Source organism: Staurois parvus, unplaced genomic scaffold (assembly GCF_062004578.1).
Source record: "Staurois parvus isolate SC_StPar_1 unplaced genomic scaffold, SC_StPar_1.0 ptg000682l, whole genome shotgun sequence".
Classification (NCBI taxonomy): domain Eukaryota; kingdom Metazoa; phylum Chordata; class Amphibia; order Anura; family Ranidae; genus Staurois; species Staurois parvus.
The window spans coordinates 2,470,416-2,491,269 of NW_028318478.1; the positions used below are offsets into that span (position 1 = coordinate 2,470,416).

A 20,854-nucleotide genomic window follows, 5' to 3' on the forward strand; every position below is an offset into this window, starting at 1 on the left:
GGATCAGGAAGGAATTTTTCCCCTGCAGGGGCAAATTGGATTATGCTTTGCTGGGTTTTTTGCCTTCCTCTGGATCAACTGTGGGTATAGGATTGTAACTTTTTGTTATTATTATTTGAACTGGATGGACTTTTGTCTCTTTTTCAGCCAGACTAACTATGTAACTATGTAGCTCCTACAGCGTTAGTATGGGCATTAGACAGGCATTAATGAGCTGCAGTGTGGGGGTTAGACTGGCATTTTAGAAGCGTTAAACCCACACCACAAATACCTATAATAAACTGTAATGATATTAACACGCCACAACTGCACTGCAAACACCTCGCAAACGCTTGCCAGCGCATTTGTGGAACATCACCATAGACTTGAATGGGAAGGCTTCAAACACCTCGACTCGACATAAAGCTTCAGTTTTGTGACGCGACACTAACACTTTATGTTTTGATAATGTGACCATTACTGTGTGCTGTCCATAGTATCATTTGCATAGGCGTCTGAGGAGCATTAAAAAACGCCTGCTTTCAATGCCAATGTGATCTAGGCCTTAGCATTTCGCCTGGAAGGTTAAAATCGAAAGAAATGTAAAAATGATTATACCTTGTATGTTTCTTAGAAAGACAATGACAAGGATCACCATGTCCGGACTGCTTTAGGGAATGGTGTCAGGGCCGATGTCTGGAAAGAGTTCATCAGTCGGTTTGGTCCCATCAAAATCTGTGAATTCTATGCAGCAACAGAGGGAAATAGTTTATTTTTCAACTACACGGGAAAAATAGGAGCAGCTGGGAGAAGCAACCGCTTCTTAAAGGTGAGAAAGCAAAGAAAAAACATTTTCTAGGTACTCCTCTCTGTCAATGTCAGCATTTCTAATGTTTTTAATACTCTAATAATGCAGAAAACGAATCAACCCTGCAATGTATTACTGTATACAGTTGCAAGAAAAAGTATGTGAACCCCTTGGGATTACGTGGAGTTTTGCATGAATTGGGCATAAAATGTGCTCTGAACGTCATCTAAGTCACAACAATAGAAGAACACAGTCTGCTGAACATAATACTACACAAACATTAGATGTTGCCATGGTTTAATTGCACATAACATGTAAACATTCAGAGTGCAGGGAGGAAAAAGTATGTGAGGCCCTAGCTTAATGACTTCTCCCAGAGCTAATTGGAGCCAGGAGTGAGCCAACCTTGACTCCAATCAGTGTGATGATATTGGATGTGTTGCTGACAGCTGTCCTGCCCTTAAAAAACACACACCTGTTTTGGGTTTACTGGTTTCAAGAAGCACTGTCTGATGTGAACCATGCCTCGCAGAAAAGAGCTCTCAGAAGACCTACGATCAAGAATTGTTGACTTGCATGAAGCTGGAAAGGGTTACAAAAGAACCTCCAAAAGCCTTGATGTTCATGTGTCTACAAATGGAGAAAGTTTAGCACTGTTGCTACTCTCCCTAGGCGTGGTCGTCCTGTAAAAATGACTGCAAGAGCACAGCGCAGAATGCTGCATGAGGTAAAGAAGAATCCTAGAGTGTCAGCTAAAGACCTGCAGAAATCTCTGGCACATGCTAACATTTTTGTTGACACATCTACAATAAGAAAACATTAAACAAGAATGGAGTACATGGGAGGACACCACGCAGGAAGCCATTGCTGTCCAAAAAGAATATTGCAGCACGTTTGAAGTTTGCAAAAGAACACCTGGATTTTCCACAGCACTACTGGCAAAATATACTGTGGACAGATGAAACCAAGATTGAGTTGTTTGGGAAGAACACACAACACTATGTGTGGAGAAAAAAAAGGCACAGCGCACCAACATCAAAACCTCATCCCCACTGTAAAACATGGCGGAGGGAGCATCATGGTTTGGGGCTGCTTTGCTGCCTCAGGGCCTGGACGGATTGTTGTCATTGATGGGAAAATGAATTCCAGAGTTTATTAAGACATTTTGCAGGAAAACGTACGACCATCTGTCCGCCAACTGAAGCTCCGCAGAGTATGGGTGATGCAACAGGACAATGACCCAAAGCATACAAGTAATTCAACAAAACAATGGCTGCAACAGCACAGAATACGCCTTCTGAAGTGGCCCAGTCAGAGTCCTGACCTCAACCCGATTGAAATGCTGTGGCATGACCTTAAGAGAGCAATTCACACCAGACATCCCAAGAATATTGCTACGCTGAAACAGTTTTGTGAAGAGGAGTGGTCCAAAATAACTCCAGATCGTTGTGCAGGTCTGATCTGCAACTACAGGAAACGTTTAGTTGAGGTTATTGCTGCCAAAGGAGCGTCAACCAGTTATTAAGTCCAAAGGTTCACATACTTTTTTTCTCCCTGCACTGTGAATGTTTACATGTTATGTGCAATTAAACCATGGCAACATCTAATGTTTGTGTAGTATTATGTTCAGCAGACTGTGTTCTTCTATTGTTGTGACTTAGATGACGTTCAGAGCACATTTTATGCCCAATTCATGCAAAACTCCACATAATCCCAAGGGGTTCACATACTTTTTCTTGTAACTGTACCTATCTTGCTGCTATAATCCAGTGTCACACAGCTCCAGCCCTCAGCCTCCCCACCAGGTTATGTTTGTAATATTGTCTCCTTAATATGAGCCTGTGGGTTCACTTTAACCACTTGAATACCAGCCTTTACTATCCCTTCTTAACCGATCATTTTTACATTTTCAGCAATGGGATAGTTTCAATGATAATTACTCCATTATGCAACACTGTATTAAATGAGTTTTATATCAATTATTTGAGACAGTGCTTTCTTTTGGTGGCATTTAATAACTGCTGGGTTTTATTTTTTTACTATGAAAAAAAAAAAAGCACAAACATTTTGGAAAAGCTGTTTCCCTTACTTTCTGTTTAAATAAAATTGACAGAATAGTATGAAAAACCCCAAAATTACCCTTTTTGTGAAATTAGACACCTCAAGGTGATCTAATTTTTTTTAACCATAACTTTTTGGAAAGGAAGAAATATGCCAGTACTGGGGGGATTAACCACTTGCCCTCCTGAGGATTTACCCCCCTTCCTGACCAGGCCATTTTCTGCGTTACGGCGCTGCATTACTTTAACTGACAATTGCGTGGTCATGCAACACTGCGCCCAAATGAAATTTACATGTTTTTTTCCCACAAATTGAGCTTTCTTTCGGTGGTATTTGATCGCCTGTGCGTTTTTTATTTTTGCACTATAAAAAAAAAAGACTGAAATTTTGAGAAAAAAATATTTTTTACTTTTTGCTGTTAAACATGTCCAGTAAAAAAAAAAAAATTAAATTTCATCATAAATTTAGGCCATAATGTATTCTGCTACATGTCTTTGCTAAAAAATATCCCAATACGTGTAAATTAATTGGTTTACGTGAAAGTTACAGCGTTTACAAATGGTGGTATAGATACTGGAATTTTAAAAAAAAATATTTTTACTAGTAATGGCGGTGATCAGCGACTTATAGCGGGACTGCTGTGGACATTCTGACACTGAGGGAAACTGACTTGGTGTCACTGACATCCCCAGTGACACCAATACAGTGATCTGTATTGGCACTGGGCAGGAAGGGGTTAACATGAGGGGCGATCAAAGGGTTAACTGTGTGCTGGGAGTATTTTACATTGGGGTAGTGTCTGTAATACTTACTGTAATGCAGGCCATAGACGGTTTGTTTATCGACCGATTTTTCATCCGAAAAATGAAACCTCAGTTGTTCTGTAAACTGATGTTGTCACCAATGATTGTGAAAATCGGCAATTTTTCACGAATTTTCCAGCATAACCAATAAAAGAAATGAGGAGGAACCGTGAAAATCGACCGATGCCATTGCCCCACTAACAGTGTGAAAATCAGCCGATTATTCTTTCAGACGAAAAATCAGCCGATAAACGAACCGTCTATGGCCTGCATAAGCACACTGCTTTGGATGGCTGTGCACAACCATCCAAAGCAGAGTGCCTAAACTGACAGGGAGGAGAACTGCCCTCCTCCCTGTCAGAGATCCTCGGTAATCACTAGTAATGACCGGCCGGGAACCCAGTAATTGACAGCCGTGGCAGCGAAATGGCAGCGTGGGTAAGGCATGCGTGTACTCCCTACCTGGAAATGCAAAATCACATATATATACAGTAGCAGTATTTTTGCTATAAGGTGGTCGGGAAACGGTTAAGCACAGAACAGAACAGAAAATAGTGCAATTGATACATTAATGTACAGGTCATACACAGAGGAAGTAGGAAGTGAAAGGGTTAATGCACTGGTCACATACTGTAGGAGGATGGAGATGAAGGGGTTACAGTTGTTCAGAGGTGCAGGATAAGGGAAGTGAAGGGTTAACCACTTGCCCTCCAGAGAATTTACCCCGCTTCCTGACCAGGCCATTTTTTGTGATGCGGCGCTGCGTTAATTTAACTGACAATTGCACAGTCATGCAATGCTGCACCCAAATTAAGTTTATGTCTTTTCCCCACAAATAGAGCTTTCTTTCGGTGGTATTTGATCACCTGTGCGGTTTTTTATTTTTTGCGCTATAAACAAAAAAAGACTGACAATTTTGAAGAAAAACAATATTTTTGAGTTTTTGCTATATAACATATCCAGTAAAAACAGTATCAATTTCTTCATAAATTTAGACCAAAATGTATTCTGCTACAGTGTCTACAAATGGTGGTATATATATACTAGAATTTTTTTTTTCTAGTGATGGTGGCAATCAGCAACTTATTGCAGGACTGCGGTGGGCATTCTGACACTGGGGGGGAACTGACTAACTGACACTGACATCCCCAGTGACACTAATACAGTGATCAGTGCTATTAAAAAGCACTGACACTGTACTAATGACACTGGTAAGGAAGGGGTTAACATCTGGGGTGATCACTGCGTGCTGTGTGTGTGTTTTACTGGGGAAACAAGCTGCTTTGTATTGCTCTGCTGTTCATGCTGACAGGGGAGAGATCTGTGTTGTTTACATACAGACCTCTCCCCAGGGGCGGACTGACAACTCATGGGGCCCCCGGGCAATAGGGGATCATGGGGCTCCTGTGTCCTTGCCCAAACTCAAAAAAGCCTATGAAAAAGGTACCAGAGGCATCTCATAGGGCCCCCTACTGACCCGGGCCTTTGGGCAGTACCCGAGTTTCCAAATAGTCAGTCCGGCCCTGCCTCTCCCCTGTCGGCTCTGCTGACGATCACCGAGTCCTGACTAAGAATCTTTTGCCTGGGACCCGGTGATTGGCATGCTGAGGAGCCAATTGCAGCATGGGTAGGGAACGCGCGCCCCCTACCCGGGAAAACAAAAATCACATTTATATTCGTAATTTTGTGCATCCCTGCCGCCCTGTAGCAGTACTTCTGCTATAGGGCGGTCGGGAAGCGGTTAATATACAAGTCCCATGGAGACATGGAGAAAAGTATGTGCAGGAGAGGAGGGGGAATGAAAGAGTTAATAAAAACAATCACTGTGTCACTGAAACAGAAATTAATCTGCAGCTGCTGCTCCATTCATTCTGTCCCCATTCACAAGTAATCAATCTCTCTCCACTATTCCATCCACTAACTCCAACAAAGGGGCATAATTCTTCCCACTGACACCAGGAAAGGCGCACAATTATTCCTAATGACACCAACAATGAGGCACAATTCCTCCCAATGACACCAATAATGGGACACAATAACTCCTAATGACACCAGTGGTGACACCAACGATGGGACACAATTCTTCCCACTGACAGCAACAATGGAGCACTATTCCTCTCACTGACACCAATGATGGGACACTATTCCTCCCTCTAACACCAATGATGGGGCATTGTTTCCTCCCACTTACACCAAGCCATTTTCTACTCCCACTGGCCACAGTCTGGTCCCCCTTAGGTCTGAAGGATAGTAAACTGACCCTTTGTTTAGAAAGTTTGGAGACCCCTGTCCTATTGTAAGTGGAAAGGGAGAGATCAACACTAGAAAAAACCAATACCATGTGGTCAATGTGAAGACCAGTCACAGTGATCACATGGTACCCAGCCCCTTGGATCAGCTAGGTTCAGTGTCTATGTGTACTAATGATAAAAAAAGGTACACAGCGATTACACTGTTCAACAGGTAAAAAGTTTTGGGCATAAAATTAGCTAATCTTACATAATTTTGGGGTGCTGAAAACGAAAATGACCCTAAAAAATGTTGATTGGCTCTAGTTTCCATGATATATTCACCCATCTAATGACGTAAACCATTCAAAATTATGATGCAACTTCAGCTGCATATTGCGCAATTGATACTAGTGACCAATAGAAAATTGCATGTATACTGAGATGATGCAATATTAGCCTTTAATTGCATCACTTCACTGCATAAAAGCTGCAGTATCTGTAGCTGATTGGAGTTGGACAGCGTCTTTACATTTCGTTTTATGCTTATATAGGCTACTCAGTAATGCCTCGAACTTGTGTGAATAAAGCAGATAATTTCTGCTATATCTGCAGTGAAATAACTTTTATCTCACAAAAAAGGAGGATAACAGGAATGATTAAGAAAGCCTACAACTTGTATTTTGGCTGCAAGATAGGAGACCAGGGCAAGAGCTGGGCACCACATATATGCTGCAATTCTTGTGGGACGGCACTGGAGCAATGGTTGAATGGAAAAAAGGCATCTATGCCTTTCGCTGTGCCAATGATTTGGAGAGAGCCAACAGATCATGTTAGTAATTGTTACTTTTGTATGGTGCCTCCAATTGTAAAAGGGCTAAATAAGAAGAAAAAGTTATCTGTGCACTATCCAAATATTCCATCGGCAATACGTCCAGCTCCTCATGGAGAGGGGCTACCAATTCCTAAAGCACCAGAATCCTTTGTGGTTGAGTCAAGTGAGGAAGAACCTGAAGCGTGTAGTCACGTGCAGTTGTAAGAGATAGCCCTTTCCTCGAATACAAGAGGAAAGCCAAGAGAAGCAAAACCGACACAAACTGAAGACAAAACTAGTGAGAATCCTAAGTATTAAAATGATTCAACTTAGCTTATGGCTATAATTTTTCTTGGTAATCCTATGCAATATATTATGCCATTTAGGCTTTGTTATGTAGTCAATATCACTTGCTTTATATTTGTGGAAAGACATCTATCTATATAATTATTGTGCATTATGTAGTCATTACGCCTATAGTAGAAAACTTTCCGTTTACAGAAAAACTAGAGCCAATTGACAAATTTCATTGTTATATTTGAACTCAGAATGTGAAATTCATTAAGAAATGGATCCTTTTGTTTCCAAAACTGGCAAAAAATAAAAATTTGTTGAACAGTGTTATCAGACTATTTATCCTGTGCCGTTTATGACTGTTACTGGGTAAATAAAGGGTTGCTGATTCAATGTTGAATGGTGTACTCGTGCCCGGTCTCTATACTACTATATCTATTATGTGGGATTCCAAGACTGACTGATGACGGAGCAGCAGCACACATTAGGAACCCTCAAAACTCCTACATTGTTAGGGACAAACTTTGGATATATGGTACAGAGACATACTTGCGCTAGTCTCAAAAACAATTAAGAAGTCGTGGCTGACTCAGGCCACCATGCAACATTTTTGAGTGCACTGACCCTACAAAGTGTATGTAAACCCAAATAGAAAAGATGTGTTAAAAGCCCCTTTTACCTTGTAAATGTAGCTGCACAAGTTGTTTTTTTTTGGGGGGGGGGTGAGTAAATGTTTAAAAAATTACCTGTTGATCCTGACAATTTCAGCTCTCTCTGATGCCTTCTTTAATAGGGTGACCACCATTTTCCAGTGCTGCAGAGGTGTGGTCACCCTCCTGTGAATTACAGGCAGCTGTTCTCTCATCCCATCTGTTGCAGTCAGGTTTATCAACAGCTGCTCTGACCATTTAGTAGATGACACTCGGACTTTTTGTAACCAAAACGTTGGCTGGATAGAAAGTGTAAAAAGAAAGGATCTACTGGCGACAGCAACAGGTAAAAAAAAAAAAAAAAAACTGTTATAGCAGAACTCAGGTAAATAAAGTTTTAATGCTGCAGACAGACTGCATCTTATATGTCATTTTTTATTTTGGCTATAATTCCACCTTAAATACCACACTGTACAACAAAATCATTAGTGCAAGACATGTATAAGACAATACAACTGATTTCATGGTTTAGAAAGGTTGTATAATCATGACTAGGGTACCCCATATGTCTCCAAGTCATTTAAACCTGTCCGTAGACAACCACTCCCCCAACTAATTCTAAGAAAAAATGACTAAGGGTGCAATTTGGAGAAAATTTTGGCCAGCTTGGCCATTTATTAACAAATAACCAAAGATAACATTCCTTAACCACTTCCTGTCTGGACACTTTTACCCCCTTCCTGTCCAGGGCAATTTTCAGCTTTCAGCGCTATCACACTTTGAATGACAATTGCGCGGTCATGCAACACTGTACCCATATGACTTTTTACCATTTTTTTGAGACCGATAAAGCTTTATTTTGGTGGTATTTATTCACCGCTGGGATTTTTATTTTTTTTGCTATGTAAATGAAAATGTCCAAAAATTTAGAAAAAAAGTGTTTTTCTTATAAAATTTTGCAAATAAATAATCTTTCATCATAAATCTTGGCCGAAATGTATTCAGTTATCTTTTAAGTAAAAAAAAAAATAAGCCATTTTTTTACATTTTTATTCTTTTTTTATATTATTATTTATGGGGTTTTTTTTTTTTTTTTTTACATACTGTCACCCTAGCAGTACAGTGTCACCATGGTGACACTGTACTACTTGTGGGGGGTGATGAAGATTTTTTTTTTTTTTTACAGTGATTGCTTTTACACCCATATAGGATGTAAAAGCAATCATTTCTCTTTCTCTCTGTCTGCATTCTTGCAGCCATTGAGAACTACTGAGTGAGCTGTGATTGGTCACAGCTTGTCACATGGTACAAGGCTGTTGTGAATAGCCTTGTACCATGTGACCTCTGTGATCATTCACAGAATTCACAAGTAGTAAGTGACAAGTGACATCTTGCTTACCACTTTGCATGTGATCACTGATTGGCCTATCAGTGATCACATGATCGGAACCTCGTACAGAGGTCCCGTCTGACGATCGGTGTTTCACTGTGTCCGGAGGACAGAGTGGGCACCGGATCGCGGTGCTGCGCGCTCCCAGGGAGCGCGCACAGCTAGAAATGGCGGGTGCCATTTATGAACGGGAACTCGCCCCTGGAGTGCCACCGTCCTGCCGTTTTATAAACAGCAGGCATATGGCAAGTGGTTAAAACAGAAACAATACTCATAATCCAGTAACCATAACATACAGGTTGCCGGTCTTTGGAGGCATCTGAGAACCAACATCAGGTTGTGTATTTGCGTTACTACTTAATGATCCCCAGCCACAAAACACCGGCTTGGGGACAAACCCACTTCTCTGAAGATACCTACTTGTTAACACTTCCCAGACAATACCCCATTAACTGGGATCCAGCAAAGGATGCCATACCTTAGATGGGTCACTACTATTAACTGTTCTGAAAATGTTAACGCCTCCAAAGATCCCAACCGCCAAAGGCCCTAAGGCCAAACAAACTGAACAAATGGAGAGCAGGAAGATTCCTTCACATCCGATGCTCTGAGGGATTTGCCACTCTTTGGATCTCCTCCCTGTATACCCCCAGCAGCTCTACCTATGCTCTGTAAACTGGCCAATAACAGTAATTGGCCGCCCTTCTAAAGAATCTATGTTTTTAACCCTGTCCTGCCTTGTATCCCCTGTCCTCCTGGTCATGTAGCCCTTCGCCTATTTTTTTTTCCTGCTTCGGGCTTATCTTTATCAGAAATTGGCAAGGTTCCTATGCTTTGCTCTCTTTCATTAGGATGGCATTCATGTTCAGTGTAATCATTTACTGAAGATCATGTACTCATCTGGTATTGAGTTATTAATATAAAATGTTTATATAGCTTCCTTGTCATTCTTTACCTCTATTGCCAATAATTACTTACATGCAAGTAGTGGGGTATTTTCAACATTGTGGTTTTTTTTTTTACAGCTAATGCACTGGATCCATGCTTTAGCTGTCTATTTCAGTGTATTCTTTGTGAAAGGGCTTCCAATTTACCAAAAAGAATCAAAAACGTAAATGACCCTTTCTGATAATGCATCACACCACAATGCACGTTATCTGTGTAGTGGTATGCTACATTGAGCTTTGTTCTAGTGTACAGCGCATTGGGGTACCAATCACATTCACAAAGAGCAGGCGCGTTGTGGAAACACCCAGCCCAAGTGTGAACAGCCCTGATTGTCCTATAAAATAGCATTATACAAAACATTTTTATCAATTATTTGACCTCTTAATAATTTACTAAAAACCATGAAGTAAATAAATGACTTTCTTTATCATTAAATTCTGTAGACTGCTGTCTTCTAGGCTACGAGGCCCTATGAAGTTATCAAGTTTGATGTGGAAACGGATGAACCAGTAAGAGATGCTTCAGGACAATGCATTAGAATAGCTAAAGGTAATTTTGTTTTATTGGTCTTGCCTTAAACCTACACTAATACTTTGTTAGGTACACCTTGCTAGTAGTTGGACTCCCTTTTGCCTTCAGAACTGCCTTCATTCTTTGTGGCATAGACTCAACAAGGTGTTGGAAACATTCCTCAGAGATTTTGGTCTATATTGACATGATAGCATCACACAGTTGCTGCAGATTTGTCAGCTGCACATCCATGAACCATTGATACAAGGCAGGATGGATCCATGCTTTCATGTTGTTCACGTTAAATTCTGACTCTACAATGTGAATGTCGCAGCTGAAGTCGAGACTAACTAGACCAGGCAATGCTTTTACAATATTCTATTGTCCGATTTTGGTGAACCTGTGTGATTTGTAGCCTCTGTTTCCTGTTATTAGATGACAGGAGTGGCACCCGGTATGGTCTTCTGCTGCTGTAGCCCAACTGCTTTAAGGTTCGACATGTTGTGCATTCAGAGATGGTATTCTGCTTACCTTGGTTGTAATGAGTGTTTTTTTTGGAGTTGCTGTTGCTTTTCTATCATCTCAAACCAGTCTGCCCATTGTCCTCTGGCATCAACAAGGCATTTTCATCCACACAACTGCCACTCACTGGATATTTTCTCTTTCGCAGACCATTCTCTGTAAACCCTAGAGATTGTTGTGTGTGAAAATTCCAGTAGATCAGCCGTTTTTTAAATACTCAGACCAGCCTGTCTGGCTCCAACAACCATGCTACGTTCAAAGTCACTTAAGTCTCCCTTCATTCCCCATTCTGATGATCGGTTTAAACTTCAGCAAGTCGTCCTCACCACATCTAGATGCCTAAATGCATTGAGTTGCTGCCATGTGATTGGCTGATTAGCAATTTGTGTTACCAAGCAATTGAACAGGTGTACACAATAAAGTGGTGTATATCTTAAAGTGGTTCTAAAGGCTGAATATTTTTTTGAAAACTTTTTTCAGTGGACAATACAACATCTAAAAAGTGACCACTGTCCTCAAATCAACCACAACACAAAATTAAAAGTTTAAAAAGCAAAAGGTTGTCTATGCTCAAAAGCTTGCAACTGCAAACCTCATCGCTTTTCAAAGTGAAATTACCATCTGTTGAAAATACCATGACTCACAGGTGGAGTTTTACTAAAACTTGTGCACTCAGAATTTGGTGCAGCTGTACATGGTAGCCAATCAGCTTCTAACTTCAGCTTGTCAAATTAAGCTTTGGCAATTAAACCTGTAAGCTGATTGGTTTCTATGTAGAGCTCTCTCCAGTTTTAGTAGATAACCCCCACAGTATCCAACCTAATCCTTCCTAACATTTCATGTAATTGCTCTAGTACAAATCCATTGACACTGACCTTTCCAATTTTTTATATTTTTTATTTCTCTGATTAACTTCTGTTATTGTTTGATCCCAGGAGAAACTGGACTGCTGATTTCACAAATCACTGCTTCAACCCCATTCATTGGGTACGCAGGGGATGCGTCTTTGAGTGAGAAGAAGAGACTTCACAATGTGTTTAAAAAGGGAGATTTATACTTTAACACTGGAGATTTGATGATGGAGGATAGAGAAGGCTTTTTGTTTTTCCAGGACCGTGTAGGAGACACATTTCGGTAAGAAATCAGCTGAATTTTCATTTTCAGTAATTATCGCAGCCTTTAACTTTTAAAGCACTTCCTCTTCAGTTCTTGTCCTGGCAGTGAGTGGTCTCAGAAAGTAGTGCTGATGTGCAATATGATGCATAGAGTGGTGCTGGTATGATGTGATCTCTGCATCATTACACTGTAAATGCAGGGTGCCATGGTGACGCATTCTTAGGCGTGGCTCCATGGACACTGTATGTCCTCAGTGTTGTATTTCACTGAATGTCGTTCAACCTGGAAGACTGTGGGCATCGTGTGGAGGAGAAGAGCTACTGCAGGGGAAATGCTGTGGAGGAGGTGAGTATTGCAGCCAGAGGTGCTTTTTTTTTTTCAAACACTGGCCTGGGTATCTTAAAAAAAAAAATGTTTGCCTAGGGTTGCACTTTACCTATAGTCTCATCCTGAATGTCAGGATCCTGTACAGCTATATTGTAATTTGCACATAGACTGTTTCCCATTGGACTGCTAGAGACTGCTGTCATATTGCAGGTGTGGCACTACCCCATCGGGGCTTGCTGGATATGTTGGGTCCCCCCTAAGCTCTGCACAGCCAGGCAACATGCAATTTTCACACTTGCACACTTGAAGTCAGTAAACAGTCCTTGAGCTGGTTTTTAGTTGTTTTTATGTAGGGGTTACCAACTTGGATGGGATCTAGGGATATATGGGATGCCCAAGGAACTGCAAACTTGAGGACAAACTGTACACTATGCAAAAATGCAGATCAGCAAAAATATAGCATAGACTTTTTAAGTCTCCTTGGTGTACCACCTCAGACCCCAGATGTATCCTTTCTCTGCACCCAGCTGTACTGAGGGTATCCCTGGGCAAGGGATTCCAAGAGCTAGCAATTAAGCAGTCCCGGATGAGAACTAGTTGGGTCTTGCACCTGACCACCCTCTCTCTTTGTCTGGTTCAGGGGGTATAGGAGTACTCACACTGTCCTGTCCTGTCAGCAGGGTGGGTTGGTAGCTGCTTTCAGGCCTTTTGCTGGGCTGGCTCCTTCCCTGCTGCACAGGATGTCCTCCCTAAGAGACTTGGCCCTGTGGAGGTCCTCTTTTCATGTATCCTGCCTGTAGGTAGGCTCTCCTCCCCTGCTCCATACTACAGCTTTCTTTCAATCCATCTTCCACTTGACTCCCCTGCTGCTCAGGCTCTGCCACATTTAAAGATTGTCCTCGGTCACCATGCCCAGCCTCCTTCTCACCTTCTCAATGGCACACAAAGCCATGTGGCTTTCAACTGTGATCAGCTGTGGTCATTTTGATTAGCTCAGCATGAAAAGACCTTTCCTGGAGCATCTGTCAAAAAATCTCGTGGATCAGTTCGGGACAGGCACAAGTCAGGAGATGGATACAAAAAAATTTAAAAGGCTTTGTCAATGCCTAAAAGCACAGCAGAGTCTTTTATTAAGAAGTGAAAGGTATTTTGTACAACACAGACCCTCCCTGGGTCAGGACATCGCTAAAAACTGGATGTAAGATCCAGGAGGAAACTGGTCAGAGAGGCTACCAAGAGGCCTATAGCAACTCTGAAGCAGTTGTAGGAATTCATGACAAAGAGTGGTCATTGTGTGCATGTGGAGGGTTGCAAGAAAAAAGACATTCCTCAAGAAAGGCCACATGCAGTCACAACTGAACTTTGCTAAAACGCACCTTGAAGATTCTGAGGCCACATGGAAAAATGTGTTCTGGTCAGATGAGACTAATATGAACTTGAGCAGTTCTGCAAAGAAGAGTTGTGAAAGTCTTGCAAATGTTGCAAAGTCTAGATGTGCAAAGTTAATAGAGACATATTCCAACAGACTAAAAGCTGTAATTAAAGCAAAAGGTGGTTCAACAAAATACTGACACAAGGGGGTGATCCTTTTTACAACTTAGGGATTCTGTTTTTGAATTGTTTTTAAAACATTTTTCTGACATGTTGGTGTTATATATTTCACCTGGATGTTATAAGTTGCACTGAGTACATGCAGCCGGGTAAAACAAAAATTGTGTCTGTCTGCATTCCAGGATATTATTTTAAAAGGGGGTGATTCTTTTCTATACCCTATGTATGTGGTCCCACCTAATCCTGGCCAGATGGAGGCTGGAAGTAAGAGTAAATAATCTGAGGCCTGGAGCAGAGGGGTTCTTGTCCAGGAGGAGAAGGTCCCAGCCTGAAGGGCTGCTGCCCTTCTGGGCAGTCCAACTGTATTTTTCTATTGCTCATCAAGGTCCTAGCTGGCTAGCTGGGGGGCCTATTCTGCTGAATTCTTCTGGCACTGACTGAGGGACTACTTTTAGAGATCTAGTCTGGAGGATTCACAGGAGAGGTGTCTGAACGATATATCGGAAGGAGGCTTCCAATTATCCAAGGCCATTTGTGAGTACAGACCGGTGTGTGAGATCCCTGTGAGTGCTGCTGCTATCCCTCTTGCATCAGTCAGCTTGTACTAAAAGTGAACATTTTTTACGATGTCCCTGTGTAGCTCAGCCCATCATTTGCTGCTGCAAAGACTGTGATAAGTTTTTTTTAAGGAGGAACATAGGTGTCCTCAGGTTACTACTTAATGTTGCTGGAGTATCCAACTGTCACCCTGTACCCATCCAAGTTCAAGTTTTTGATAAAACATCAAAAAGGTTACTCATAGACTATTTACTGAGCCAGAGGAATGAATGCTGCTGTTCGTCTGGCTGCTGCTGCGCTAGTGGGAAAAGAACATTGGGACCAAAACAGCGGGCTCTTTATGGGTGAATGCGACAATGCAATGAGTGAGAAAGGATATTACAACTCTTTTTATACCATCTAAAGTAAACCAAACACTCTCCTATGTTTGATAGTTGACTAGCAAAGTGTTTGGGCGTAATGAGAACAAGAAATGGAAAAGAATGTTGCAACTGCTGTGTAACTGAAGAAGTCAGATATAAACAGCTGACAGACAGCATAGGTTAGTTGGAACAAACAAAAGGGAGAAGCATGCGTGGTAGGGAAGCATCAGAGAGAAGCATGTGTGGCTTACTTATTTTATCTGGCTCTGAACAACACAATGGCTGTGGGGAGGATCATATTTGATACATATCCATATGCTGTCAACACCAAATGCCCATTTATGTATTACTGATCAGCAATTGGTAGTGTGAATGAATCTGGCAGTCAATACAGCAGAAAACATGACAGAAAAATATGAACATTTTGTACTACACATGGTCCTCCCCACTACCAGTGTCTTGCACATACCCAATGATTAAATATGTATTGTGCTTTTGCCTCCCTTCCATTATATTTACAATACCAATTAACCTATGGCTGCCCAGCAAACATGCCATTTTGGATCCAAAGCAACTCTTAGATGCAGCTGCCATATTTCCAGGTGCCATTCAAAGTAGAACTCAAATCATGGTTCCAGTTGTGGCAATCTAATCTGTTTGCTTCATGAAGAATGTGGGGGCAAAATGGAAGGGCACACTTAACCCTATCCTTAACCAACACGTCCAGATTGGGCCAAGCTGTGAATTCCTGAAGTAAGAAGCAAGATATTCGTGTGCATTTCAGAAAACCTCAGATGAATACTACTGCACATATCGTACAAATTAGAAAGTGAAAACAAACTAATATCTGGTGCAAAATAGAAGTATTCTAGTGCAAATATACAAATGTGCAGAAAAAGTCCTTTATAGCAAAGTTCATCCATGTGTATGAAGAAAGTAAATCCTCCACCAACCAGTCCACAATGATGCTTGATTCCAGTGTATGGATACACACTGCCACCCTATGCAGTGGACACTCACCAGAAACAAATGCGACAAATGGCGTAGCAAACACAGCATAACTTTCCAGGTAACTATCATCATAAATGTGGACCATGCTAGTTCACAATCATCTCCCTTTCCCAGTACTGGGCGCAAAGCTCACCAAGGAGTAAACAGAATGTGGCAGTAGTGTAATATTTTATTAACCTCCCCAGTGGTCTGATTATGTCCATATTTCTGTGCTCAAAGCGGTACATTTTTTTGCATGGAAATATGTATTTTTTTTATTGTAGGCCTGTAATTTTTAGGAATAACTCACTGAAATCTGTCCGAACAAGAGTCTAGTAAACATCCCGGATAGGATAAAACTTGAAACACAAAATCTTAAATTATAATTTAATAAATAATCATAAAAATAATAATATAATAATAATAAATTTAATTCAATAATATAATCAAACCAAAAACACTGAAATTTGAAATATAGCGCCAAGTTCGCACATTGCTGAGCAAAGTCACAAAATCATTTTCAGTGTCTGATGACGAATTTCCCCACAAATCATTATCACTCAATTCTGCAAGTGGTTCTGATTTACTATCGCTGATCTCTAGTTGGTCTAAAACCGCTTTTGACCAAAAGGGACGCTTTTTGGACGCAATGGACTTTTCTAAGTTTCTAGGCAGAAAGGACAGTCAAAATGCAGGCAGGGCACATGACAAAGCACTAGGGACAAAATGTATGTGAAATGGTTTGATACAGTAATGTTATACTATGTAATTTTAGCGATTTTAGTGAATGTCACTTTTTGTCATTTTCAAATTTCCCGCCGTTCTGTCCCCCGTACGTCCCGACGCTCGCAGGAGATGGAACCCAGATGACAGATGTCCTATTGGGCAAAACACGTTGGACCAGAGTCTATGTGCTGACGTCATGCCGCTGCATGATCTTCTCTGCAGCCTCTTGAGATGTACCTTTAAACGGCTTTGTTTTTACCTTATCTGGCACATGGAGAACACGGTTCCTGTAAAATGTAAAAACCGCATGGCTCTGCCCCAGCCACGTCATTCATATCACAGGAATCTGTGAATGAAAAAAAAACATCCTATCTTCCAGCACTGCATGGGGGATTTGTAGTTCTCAATGAAGAACAAGTGCAGTGAAATCACCACACTTGTAATCTACTGACACTTCCTCCAACCCTTGCTGAGAAGAAAGGGTCTGAAAATCGCAAGCTATGCCTGTGATTGGGAACATTTCTTGTAAGTATTGGACCATCTATCGGATTGGTGTGTACAAAATATGTAATATAAACAGTTTTTCGGACTTGTTTTATTCACCTTTATAAAGACAAAGTCTGATGTTAATGAAGAAAGCTTACACTTCTTAAAGCCTAGAAACGTTATACTGATATATCACCCACGTTTTAATTATAAAACTACCTAATTGTATTTCTGACTTACACGTTGTAATATCATCCTCTATTACTGCAAAACAAAGCCTTTTCCCACGGATTTCTGTTAGTAGGTACAAATAAAGCACAAAGAGTATTTGTGTTTCAGCTCTGTGCTCCCTGAAATAATACGATAGGGACTTTATTGTACAGTGAGTGTACTGTGGGCCGAGTGCCATGGTGGACCTATTGTCAATGGAAACTGTTGCGTAAGTAACACGCTGCACCTGTGCCATGTCCCTGCAGAACAAAGAACACGAAGCCTGGGCAGGTTGGGCAATTCATGTCTTATGGAAATCATTGCTTTAAGTCTTCTTTTCTTTAAATAAAAATGAGGAACATAAAGAAACATGAAGTAGAGACTGTTCACTTAGCAAAGTAATGTTCAATATGAAATGGGTATGTTCACTTGAACAGTCATAGATAGTAAATAATGTCAAATGCTAACGCCACATTTATTAGCTTGTTTCATGTAACAACATCATTTATGAAGCATGGTCCAAGTCTGCAGTCCCCCACCCACAGACCGCCACTCCTCGTCACCCAGCTGGTAAAATGGGCAATTAGCATGGCTGCGCATGGCTCTACACTCAAAGGAATCGGTGAAATTACCACACTTGTAATCCATTGACACTTTGTCCAACCCCGGACCCCGGTAACCAAAGGTGTATTTCTTGGTACAGACAGGTGGATACAGTAGCCAAAGCACTTCACACACAATCCACTAATTGCATTTACACTGCTTCCCATGCTCCTATGCGGAAAAAAACTTTTTTTCTATTAATATGGATGCATTTACCTTTTTTTGCCAAAGGCAGACTTAGCCTTTAAGCTCAGTGAATGCTCACTTTGGTGAATGAATGGTAAAGCAACTCCACTGTTTATTAAATCTATGAGATTCACAGGGTTTTGTCCTTTACATATATACAGTAATACATATACTGTATTACTAATATGTTAATATAAATTATAATATATTACAGCACATAGCTTAACATAAACAATCTATGTGTTTTAATACATGGGAGTGGGACATACATTTGAAAAACAAAATGAATTCAAAGCCAATGGTAGATAACATTCATTTGATCCATACATGGCCTGTTTAAAGCAGAAACTTTGCTGCAATGCATCCTTTTATCTTGGGGGACCCATTAGGTTACAGGGCCCCATGCAGTGGACACCGTACATTCAATAGCTTGTGCTTGTAAAGCTGAACTCCAGGCAGTTATACGGCTGGGTTTATACATGTGCAGGGGCGGACTGGCAAGTCATGGGGCCCCCGGGCAATAGGGGATCATGGGGCCCCAGTGTCCTCGCCCACAATCAAACCACACATCAAAAAGCCTATGAAATGGTACCAGGGGCATCTTATGGGGCCCTCTACTGGCCCCGGGCCCTTGGGCATTGCCCAAGTGCCGGAATGGTTAGTCTGCCCCTGTACATGTGCATATGCATTGTCATGTATTTTTAAAATGTGCTTTTCGTGCACATGCATTGAAGCATAAGGGGCCAAAAGTGCACTTTTTTGCACCAAAAGATACACCTGCCATTTTTTTTAGGTTGGGCAGTGTATAGAAGTGAATGGGACCCATAGACAATATTGGTTTTCCTCTTGTCATGCAACAAAGCCCAACAAATCACCCTGGTGTAAACAGGGACTAATTAATGCAGTGGAAAAAATTACATTCATTTGTAAATGCAATTACTTTCAAGTTATACTAAAGTCAAATTTTTAGAGGATATACTTACCTACTCTGTGCATCAATATTGAACAGAAAGCTCCTTCTTCTGCTCTTCTTGCAGTCAATCCCCCACTGGCACTGCCCACTCCTCCTTCCTCCCGGTGCCTCTTTAACAAGGTGGTTCTAAGTAGGAATCACTGTGTGGGCTCCTGAGCTGGGCTGTGTGCATCCATAGACATAGGAAGTGAAGGGACCAATGCTGGAGCCAGATATAGGGCTGGAACAGTGACATGGAGCCAGTTAAGTGTTTAGGAACAGGGGTGGGACAGCTATTGGGATATGTTTCATGCATGCTTTTTTAAAATTGGTTGTAAAGGTGGAAGTTTGTTTTCTTTTTTTTACCTCAATACAATTTGGTGAAATAAAACACCTGCTTTCAGCTCCCCCCTAACCCCCCTTATACTTATTTGAGCCTGATCTCAATCCAGCAATGTGCCCGAGAGCAGTGGCTCTCTCTTCTCATCGGGCATGGAGGCAGCAGTGGGAACCATTGGCTCCTGATGCTGTCAATCACAGCCGGTGAGCAGAGAGGGGGGCCAAGCTGCGCTTTGTGTCTATGGACACACAGAGCAAGGCTCAGAATCAAGCCCACATGAGTACCCCCATAGGAAGAATCTTGCTATGGGGGCACTTTTGTGGGGGGAGGAGCCAGGAGTGCCAGTGGGGGGACACCAGAAGGGGAGGATTGGGGCTGCTCTGTGCAAAACGATTGCACAGAGCAATTAAGTATGGCATGTGTGTTTTTATATATATATATATATATATATATATATATATATATATATATACAGTATATGAAAAAAAAAATTTTTTAATAAGTTTACGATTACTTAATACAGAGAATACATTATGGTGAATAATGTTTAGACTTAAGAAACATTTTAAGTATCTGAACTTCTCTTGTTAGCAGGTTCCTGCAATTTTTTGCACAGCAGTATAAAAGCAAGGCGAAGGAGGGCCAGTAGCATCAGCCAGTCAGGCTCTCCTGCAATGCACATGTGCTGACAAGAAACTGGCTGACAGCAGAGGAAAGCAGAGTGATTGAGGCTCCATTCACACTTGTGCAAAGTCATGCGATTTCTTTTTCCATCCTGAACATTGTGACTTGGATGTGAATTTGGCTTTGACTGTTGCACAACTATTTCATTGACAGCTTTAAGATGCTACTTTTGAGGGTTTACATTGCAATCTATGGCACACAAGTCACATGAAAGTCAGACTAAGGTAGTGCAAGATCCTTTTTAAAGTCACTGTGACTTTAAGTCTCACATATTTGAATGGTTGTCATTAGAAAACATGGGGTGCAACTTGTCATCTGTGAGGTACTGATCCACCACTACCTAGTCATTAGGCTTGGGGGGGGGGGTTACCAAGTGCTCTTGAGTGCTTTGTGACAAAGCTGCTAGTCTGGAAAAATAAGAATGGATGAACAAATGTATAAATTCAGTGGGAGATAAAACCATTCCCATATATGTAATTTTTGCTGCTTGTTTCATACCTATAGTCAGGTTTTTTTGTCAGCGGGAACATGAGAACAGTTCCAGCACCTCCAGCACTGAATGTATATAAATTGCAAGGGGTTCTGGAGAGGATCTATTTATGCCAGGGGGTCTATTGTTGCTGGGCAGGTCTATTGCTGCTGGTAGATCTATTGTTGCTGGGGGTGGGTCTTCTATTGTTGGGGGGGTCAGTCAGTGCTGGGAGGGATCTACTGTGAAGGGAGGGGTCTATTGTTGCTGGCTGCGTGAGCATCTAT

The 20,854-nt window shown here is 41.4% G+C and overlaps 1 protein-coding gene across 1 annotated transcript in view; it reads left to right on the forward strand.

Annotated features, from left to right (window-relative positions):
- The window catches only part of LOC149447531 (long-chain fatty acid transport protein 2-like), a 46,992-nt gene that overhangs the window by 19,862 nt on the left and 6,276 nt on the right, over nt 1–20,854 (forward strand). The window contains exons 5-7 of the mRNA XM_089652405.1: nt 614–808; nt 10,434–10,524; nt 11,943–12,141. Coding sequence (XP_089508531.1) covers nt 614–808; nt 10,434–10,524; nt 11,943–12,141 — 485 coding nt within the window. The remainder of the gene's footprint in view (nt 1–613; nt 809–10,433; nt 10,525–11,942; nt 12,142–20,854) is intronic.